The sequence below is a fragment of the Cebus imitator genome, unplaced genomic scaffold (genome assembly GCF_001604975.1).
Source record: "Cebus imitator isolate Cc_AM_T3 unplaced genomic scaffold, Cebus_imitator-1.0 Scaffold94, whole genome shotgun sequence".
In the NCBI taxonomy this organism is placed as follows: Eukaryota; Metazoa; Chordata; class Mammalia; order Primates; family Cebidae; genus Cebus; species Cebus imitator.
Window position 1 is genome coordinate 1,525,578 of NW_016107409.1, and position 9,366 is coordinate 1,534,943.

At 43.1% G+C, this 9,366-nt stretch overlaps 1 protein-coding gene across 10 annotated transcripts in view; it reads left to right on the forward strand.

Moving 5' to 3' along the window:
* RCBTB1 (RCC1 and BTB domain containing protein 1) overlaps positions 1–9,366 on the forward strand; it is a 52,247-nt gene that overhangs the window by 24,915 nt on the left and 17,966 nt on the right. For all 10 annotated transcript variants that reach the window (XM_037741092.1, XM_017535894.2, XM_017535895.2 and 7 more), the window contains 4 exons: positions 2,540–2,698; positions 6,586–6,693; positions 7,099–7,241; positions 8,904–9,094. In XM_037741092.1, coding sequence (XP_037597020.1) covers positions 2,540–2,698; positions 6,586–6,693; positions 7,099–7,241; positions 8,904–9,094 — 601 coding nt within the window. The remainder of the gene's footprint in view (positions 1–2,539; positions 2,699–6,585; positions 6,694–7,098; positions 7,242–8,903; positions 9,095–9,366) is intronic.

A 9,366-nucleotide genomic window follows, 5' to 3' on the forward strand; every position in this document is an offset into this window, starting at 1 on the left:
CTCCGCCTCCTGGGTTCAAGCAATTCTCCTGCCTCAGCCTCCTGAGTAGCTGGGATTACAGGTGCACGCCACCATGCCTGGCTAATTTTTTTTTGTAATTTTTGGTACAGATGGGGTTTCACCATGTTGGTCAGGCTGGTCTCCTGACCTGGTGAACCCCCCGCCTCGGCCTCCCAAAGTGCTGGGATTACAGGTGAACTTTTATTTTTTAACAAGTTGTATTCATTCATTTTTTCATTCATTCATTCATTCATTCATTCATTTTCAAACTCATTTGTTCCAGTTCAGGGTTGCGGGTGGCCACAGCTTCTCTGGCAGCTCAGGACACCAGGTGGGAGGCAGCCCTGGACCGAAAGAACACAGGGCACACTCATGTATACCCCCATACTCACTCTCACTGGAACCATTGAGATATATTTGCAGCTTAGACACCACCTAGTGTGCACAGCTTTGGGGTGTGGGAGTAAATCGGAGCACGCAGAGAAAACCCACACAGACATGGGACATGCAAACTCCACAGACAGTGGCCCTGGCCGGGAATTGACATTTTTTCTCATCAGTGTTATAACAAAATGATGTTGAATGAAATGATATTTTTCAAGGACCTGCTGTAAACCACATTTTGTTTGTCTAGTCATCTGTTCATGGACGCTTGGATTGTTTCCCCTTTAGGCTGTGGTGAAAGCCCCCTGGTTTTAATGACCATATTTGTACTTGATGTGATGTGAATTGTAGCCCTGTGCATGTAGCTAAAAACCTTATGGGAATATACTCCCTCTCTAGCATAATGTGTATTGTGTAATCAAGACTGCACTTTTGATGGCAGTAGATTTCTTTTCTTAAAAAAAATTTTCTTTTGTAGAGACAAGAGCCTGGCTATGTTGCCCAGGCTGGTCTTGAAATCCTGGGCTCAAGTGTTCCTCCTGTCTCGGCCTTCCAAAATGCTGGGATTACAGGTGTGAGCTTCTGCATCCAGCCTGGAGTTCATCCTTAACTCAGCTGAGTCCCATGTTCTTTGCTGAGACTATAACTCAGATGTGTGACAATGTTCTATACTTTGTTTTTTAGTGACCCCATCCTTAAGGTCTGTTTTATTTTTCAGTATATGTAATGAGCTTGGAAAAAATAACTTTACCATCCTTCTAGTAGGTACTGTACCACTTGTTCAGCCCCTAAGTTTGTGCTTATCTTAAAGATCACTCATCCCATTGATTCTGTCTTCTAATCTTTGATATCATTTTGTTCCTCTCCATTTCCGTTGCCTTTGGTCAAGTCTTGTCGTTTCCCACCCGGACTACTGCCATAGTCCCTTCTATTCCATAACTTTCAAGTTGACCCATCTGCCCAGTCTTGCTTTGCTGTCCCCTCTGATTCCTAAAACACAAATGAGATCGTATGTTTCTCTCTTTGAAGTTCCTCAGTGATGTTACAGAGATTTTATTAAGTAGCACAAGTTATAGAATGAACAAACTCAAAAGCTCAGGGAGACCAACATTTCATGACTGGGATGCGCTGGAGCCACGCATAGCACACAGACCTCATGCCTTAGATCTCCTGTTTCCTAGTCCATTTCTTGGTTAGTGGAACTACAGCTCCAGTTTTTAAACAAAAGGCAGCAGCACTGCAAGGGAATGTGCTGTATTTGAGAAGTGCCAGAATGATTGCTGAAATTAGATCAAACTTGCTAATTTGTGCAGGCTGGGTTCCTGCTTTATTTTAATCTTAAGCATATGGTACTTTGAATAATTATGCTAAATATTAATATTTGCATAATTAAACTAGACATTTATGTGAATATACTTTGAGGAGGTGTTGCAGGTTATTTGTTTTGTACCTATAAGATGAACCTGTAACACATATTCAGCAGAGGGCTTTGCCTTGGCCAGCATCATACAAGGAAAGAAAGAATTGTGGAAGCCACAGTCAGTATATATGTGGACCACCTCCTGCAGGCACGTGAAGCAGAGTAGGGAGTAGGGGCTTAGACATTTTCCTAGTGTTTGAGGAAATTATTTCCTCTACTGCCAACACCTCCCTCCCTAATTCATTTCTGTTTATACTCTTGTTTAGAATGATTTCCATGGAAAACAATGAATATTTGTGCCGAAAGAGTTGAGCAAATTTTTTACATCATTGATACTTATGTGGCATATCCCACATTTCCTGTTGATGCCACATTAGTATGTGTGTTATAGAGGGAATATAGCATGGTGGTTAAGAGCACAGGCAGAGTGCTTGGGGTTAAATTCTCTTTGCACTACCTACTAGCTTTGGAACCTCAAGCAAGTTACTTAACCTCTCTTGTGTTTCAGTTTCCATGTATAAAATGGGGATGTATAAAGTGGGTACTACCTATCCTAGGGTCACTTTGCAGGATTACTAGGTAGGGTAAGTAGGTTAATGTGTGAAAAGCATACAGAACCATTTAGCACATCTTAAGTACTCATTAAGTAGGCTGATTTTAATTTTTATGACTATTTGTGTTGGGGTGAAATTTTCTTTCACCCTGACTGTTCTTTCCTTTTTCTTTCTCTTATAGGTATTTGCTTGGGGTTATAACAACTGTGGCCAGGTGGGATCAGGTTCTACAGCAAATCAACCAACTCCTCGAAAAGTTACGAACTGTTTACATATTAAAAGGGTAGTTGGCATTGCCTGTGGTCAGACTTCATCCATGGCTGTTCTGGACAATGGCGAGGTGAGGTGTTCTCCACTCCCGTTTCCCTTTCTACCTCCTTTTTCAATTAAATGTCAGTTTCTTCACAAGGTGCATGTATCAGATTGAAGAAGGAAGAGTGCTTTGTTTTGGTAGCTCTGTTGGAAGTTAACTGATCAGACCATTTATTACTGACTGAGAAGCTGGAGGTTGTTTGCTCCTCAGTATGATTTTTCTAAATTCCAAGATTTACCTGTGAATAAAGATTGTCTCTGTCTAAATTGTATTTTTTTGCAAGATCCAAATAGCCTAATGCCTGTAGGTATTTGTGTGTGATATTTAATATAGTAGATTAAAGAATTTAATCCTAGCTTTCTCTTCCATTGAAAAAGTCAACTGTGCATTTTAAAATTAGCTGATGAAATCCTTGTAGAACTACCTACCTATATCTTGAATGTTCACAGGAGGAAGGAACTTGGAAAAGCAGATTTTTGGGGTTTCCTGACTGTTATTAGCTACTTTTAAGAACTCTCCCTTTAGTTATCCCTACTGTGGTCACTTTTGAGCTGATGGTTATTTCTATGAAATTAATCTCTGGTTGCAACTTGCACTTAAAGGGCCATTTACTACCTATGCATATTTTAGTGCATGAAAATTATACAAAGATGTTACCTTGGACACAGGTGTTTTGGCATCATGCATTGGTGTGCTTTTTGGGCAGTGGTCCCCAACCTTTTTGACACCAGGGACTGGTTTCATGGAAGACAATTTTTCCATGGGTGGTGGTGTTGGGGCCATGCTTTTGTGATGAAACTGTTCTACCTCAGATCATCAGGCATTAGTTAGATTGTCATATGGAGTGTACAGCCTAGATGCCTTGTTGCACAGTTCACAATGGGGTTCGTGCTCCTATGAGAATCTAATGCTGCCATTAATCTGACAGGAGGCGGAGCTCAGGTAGTAATACTTCCTCGCCCACCACTCACCTTCTGCTGTGCAGCCCAGTTCTAAACAGGGCACAGACTGGTACTGGTCTGTGGCTCATGACCTGGGGATTAAGGGCACCTATGCTACGGTGCTTTAGAGTTTATGCATAGACTTTAACTTACATTAACTTATTTTTGAAAAACTCAATCTCAATATCATGCAGATGACTTCAGAACTCCTTGAGATGGCCATTGAATATCCTCCATTCCAGTGTTCTCTTATTTTTAAAAATAAGTTAGGCCAGGCACTTTGGGAGGCCAAGGTGGGCAGATCATGAGGGCAGGAGTTTGAGACCAGCTTGGCCAACATTGTGAAACCCCATCTCTACAAAAAAACACAAAAGTTAGCCAGGTATGGTGGGTGCCTGTAGTCCCAGCTACTTGGGAGGCTGAGGCAGGAGAATTGCTTGAACCTGGGAGGCAGAGGTTGCACTGAGCTGAGACCATGCCATTGCACTCCAGCCTGGGTGACAGTGAGATTCTGTCTCAAAAAAAAAAGTTTAATTTTTAGGTTATTATTATGTGGTTATTCTAAGAAAGTAAAGGAAGACAAGTGAAACAGATAAAATAAAAAGTAAATACCATTTCCCAGTCTTAATAGTTTCATGCATGTCTTTTTTGACTATTCTCTTAAACAATTATATATAGGTGAGTATAATTATCTTTTTTTTTTTTTTTTTAAATATGGGATGATGATACCTACTGTAGCTTTTCTCTGCTTTTCTTCAACCTGCTTCCCACTCCTCCGTTTAGCAGCCTGTGTTTATCTGTGTCTATGATCAGACCATTTATGCAGCTTTCCATCATTATGGCTGCTAATTCTGGCTTCTGCAGATGACCCACATCCAGAGCTCTACTGATGAACATGTCAGTTTTCTAATTTTTTCCCGTCATAAACAGTTGCAGTGATTTTCTGTGTTACTCTCTATGTGTGTATCTTTGTACACTTATACAAGTGTTTCTATAGAATAAATTCCGAAAGAATTTCTGGGTCAAGAGGTATGCCATTTAAAATATTGATAGCCATTGCCAAATTTCTCTCCAGAAAGTTCATGTCTGTTACACTTCTGGCACTGAGTGAAAGTGCCTTTAACCATCTCTCTCCAGGCCCCTAAATTCCATTCCCCCTTTCCCTTACATCCTGTAACCCTGAAAAGCCATAGTCTACATCTGCCACCCTGCATTGCTGTGGGGCTTGATGCCACCACAAATCTTGGGTTTATAATTTGAACAAGGCCTTTATTTGTCTGTTCCTGATCAGTACGTTTTCCTATGGCTATTTGGAACCTTTAGCACTCCTGTCAAACCTATGCCCAACCCTGTTACTTTCAGCAGACAGGTCTCCTCTCACCCTAGATATCCAAGGGACCATCACATTCTGGGAAGTCGTCTGTGTAATCCTCTTTCCTCTTCTTTCTCTCTCTTGATCCCGCTGTCACTCCTTAGTTTGGAGCCTCATCAGAGCTCACCTCTTTGCTCACAAGAGAAGAAATGACCTCTTTTTTTTTTTTTTTGGTGGTGGGGGGACAGAGTTTCGCTCTTGTTACCCAGGCTGGAGTGCAATGGCACCATCTCGGCTCACCGCAACCTCCGCCTCCTGGGTTCAGGCAATTCTCCTGCCTCGGCCTCCTGAGTAGCTGGGATTACAGGCACGCGCCACCATGCCCAGCTAATGTTTTGTATTTTTAGTAGAGACGGGGTTTCACCGTGTTGACCAGGATGGTCTCGATCTCTTGACCTCGTGATCTACCCGCCTCAGCCTCCCAAAGTGCTGGGATTACAGGCTTGAGCCACCACGCCCGGCCCGAAATGACCTCTTAAAGGTTCTCTCTGCCTCTAGCCTTATATGTTCTGTCATCTTTTTATACTGTGGCCAACATTATCTTTCAAAAATGCAAATTAAATTAATATTTCAGTGAGAAATTTACAGATGCATTGCAGTTTCTCTGGTATGTTTTTTGTCACTGTCCCTCTGGGCCCTTGCCTTTCCTTCTAGACTTTCTGTTTTTTTTTTGTTTTTGGTTTTGTTTTTTTTTTTTTTGAGATGGAGTCTTGCTCTGTTTCCAGGCTGAAGTGCGGTGGTGCGATCTTGGCTCACTGTAACCTCCAACTCCCTGGTTCAAGTGATTCTCCTGCCTCAGCCTCCCGAGTAGCTGGCATAACAGGCACGTGCCACCATGCCTGGCTCATTTTTGTGTTTTTGGTAGAGACAGGGTTTCACCATGTTGGGCAGGATGATCTCCATCTCCTGACCTCATGGTCCTCCCACTCTGGCTTCCCAAAGTACTGGGATTGTAATCTGTAGGCGTGAGCCACCTCACTTGGCCTTCCTCTATTCTTTATACTACCACTACTGCAGATGTGTCTAGCCAGGCTCACCTACTTACCTTCTAAACTAGCTTCTAATGTAGTCAGTGCCTTTTGCCTGGAATCTTTGCTGTCCTTCATTCTTCAGCCCTGCTCCGATCTCCACTTTCTGAAAAGTCTTCCTTAATCTTTCTTCCTAGAGCTAAAGCCTTCCTCCTTGCTGTTCTGTAGTGCCTTGATTATATGTCTTGTAGCACTTGCTACCTGTCTGCAGAAAATTTGCATGTATCTATTTCCCCTGTTAAACTGTGACCAAAAACTTATTCTTAGTACCTTTCAGGGTGTTCTGACATATGGTAGGTGCTTAATAATTGTTAGTGAGGCTCAACTTCCTCATGTATAAAACAGGAAAGAGTGACTTGCCCCAGATTATCTAAGTCATGGAGTAGAAACCAATGCCCAATTCTGTCATCTCCATCTCCAAAATAGCTTCTGTTTGAAGATCAGTGGCAGGAGCATAGAGTAGAATACAGGTGTTGGAAATATCTGATGTGTTTAGATGGACTGGTTTTTTTGTCTCTTCTTTCTTACCAGCAGTTTAAAAAAACTCATTCTCTCCCTTCTCTCCTCTCTAAGGTATATGGCTGGGGTTACAATGGCAATGGTCAGCTGGGCTTGGGAAACAATGGCAACCAGCTGACCCCTGTGAGAGTGGCAGCTTTGCACAGTGTGTGTGTGAACCAGGTATGTGCGGTGCCCTCTCAGCTAGCACTTCCTGTCTATCTTCCCTGCCCTAACTTGGAGAAATATTGGAGGTTTACTCTTCAGTCAGTCTTTTGCGGCAATATTTCTCTGGGCCTTTATCTTCCACATGTAATATTATATCTTCCCTAAATTCCCATGAGGAGAAGCAAGACTGTGGTATTGGCAAAACAGCCTCAACAAGTTAACAAAAAAAAAAAAAAAATGGAAAACTTCAGTAGCCTAAGGTTTAGGCTTCTCTAATGCTTTTTTAATGTTCCAGCAAATGTCAGTCTACCCCTGATGATGAATTGGCATTCTGCAGAAGCTGACTATAGCCTTTAAGTAGATGTTCTCCCTGCCCTTCCTGTTTTCTTGCTAATGGTAACCATTTAAATTTACTTGCAGATTGTCTGCGGCTACGCACATACTCTAGCACTAACAGATGAGGGCTTGCTCTATGCCTGGGGAGCTAACACATATGGGCAGCTGGGAACTGGCAATAAAAATAACCTGCTAAGCCCAGCACACATCATGGTGGAGAAAGAAAGGTAACTTGGCTGTGCCGTGTCTTGGGACTGTATGTGAGATGTGGCCTTGGGACTGTGTGACAGAGCTGTGGTGTTTGGCTTTGTAATTTTCTGTTTATTAACATTCTCATTTTGGACAAAAGAGGTTCCCTTCCCTTCCCCCTTCACCCTTCCTCCAGTCCTTTTCCACCTTCCTTCCTTCCCCTCCCCCCTTCCCCCTTCTCTTCCCTTTTTTGAGACAGGGTCTCACCCTGTCACCCAGGCTGGAGTGCAGTGGCACGATCTCAGTTCACTGCAAGCTCTGCCTCCTGGGTTCAAGTGATTCTCCTGCCTCAGCCTCCCAAGTAGCTGGGATTACAGGTGCACCACCATCCCCAGCTAATTTTTTGTATTTTTAGTAGAGATGGGGTTTCACCATGTCAGCCAGGCTGGTCTTGAACTCCTGGCTTTAGGTGATCCACCCACCTTGGCTTCCCAAAGTGCTGGGATTACAGGCATGAGCCATTGTGCCTGGCCTATACATAAGTTTTTTGAGTAGCAGCCAGAATGAACATGAAGTTGATATGATTCTTATGTAGCTTTCTGAAATAACCACCTGTGACTGATAGGCATGAATGTATCTTGGTACAATTACTGCAGCATTGCTGCTGGCCTTTTAGTATGGAAGATAGGTAGGGTCTGTGGCCATGTTGATGTTTATGGTGTAGCATAAACTTTTCCTTTGACCCAAGTAAAACAACTTTTAAATACATCTGCTCTTGAAAGGACATTATCTGTTTAAATATTGATTTGATATAGTATGTGTTACTGGAATAGGTGCTTGATGTTGTTCAGCCAAATTGTATGGTCTTACCTACTATGTCCTGGCGTGCTGACTTCTGATTATGAGATGTTACCCAAGAAGCATGCTACTGAGAAATATAGTAAGTTTGGCTTGTTGTCCTTTTGGATTGGAACGTTCAGAGTCCGTGACCCCTCAGCCAATGCTTATCAGCCCAGTGAGTGTTCTGAGCTCTGGTAGGAGAGGACAGAGAAAGTTATATTTATAAAGAAATGGGCCAAGCATGGTGACTCACACCTATAATCCCCAGCACTTTGGGAGGCGAAGGCAGGAGGATCACTTGAGCCCAGGAGTCGGAGACCAGCCCTGGCAACGTAGCCAGACCCCATCTCCATAAGAAATACAAAAATTAGCTAGGTGTGATGGCACAGCTATGGTCCAGGAAGCTGAGGTGGGAGGATTGCTTGAGCCTGGAAGGTCAAGGCTACAGTGAGTTATGGTCATGCCACTGCATTCAATCCTGGGTGACGGAGGGAGATCCTGTCTGAAAGAAAAGAAAAGAAATGGTGTTTAAACCAACATGTTTGTTAGGACATTTTGTCAGTGTCCACTTTCTTCGTTTGCTTGGGTCTCTAGTCTGTTTTCCAAGTTTTCCTTCGCAGTTTGTGGTCTATCCTAACTCACAGTGAGCTGAGGATGAGAAATGGGCAGTTGGGAAAGGAGAACAGTGCTCTTGCCCTGATCTTTTGCTTTTGTTGCTGTGACTTGGCAGCTAGCGTCCCTGGATCTTGGACTGTTGTTTTCTGAAGTGTTCCAAGCATGAATGTTTTAGTTGCCTTATGTGGTGTGCTGTGGGCTTCTGTGATCATGAAGTGACATGCATTTTTCTGAAAACTTTTCAGGGTGGTAGAGATTGCAGCCTGTCACTCTGCCCACACGTCTGCGGCCAAGACGCAGGGTGGGCATGTGTACATGTGGGGCCAGTGCCGGGGCCAGTCTGTGATCCTGCCACACCTCACCCACCTCTCCTGCACCGATGATGTGTTTGCCTGCTTTGCCACTCCTGCCGTCTCCTGGCGCCTCCTGTCTGTGGGTAAGAAAGTGCAGGGCCACCTCCACCCAGGAAAAATGGTACTACCAACTGATGAGTTTTCCTGTGTATTTGCTGGAGTTGGGCTCTCTTAAAATGCTTTATTCTCTATTAGCTTTTGTACCTTCCCTCAAATTATATACATAATCACATTCATATATTATGAAATATTCCCATGAACTTTAAATTTTCTCTCATAAGTGTTTCAGTTGATATCAATTTCATGTAACATGCAATTAACCATTGTAAAGGGTACAGTTCAGTTGCATTTATAA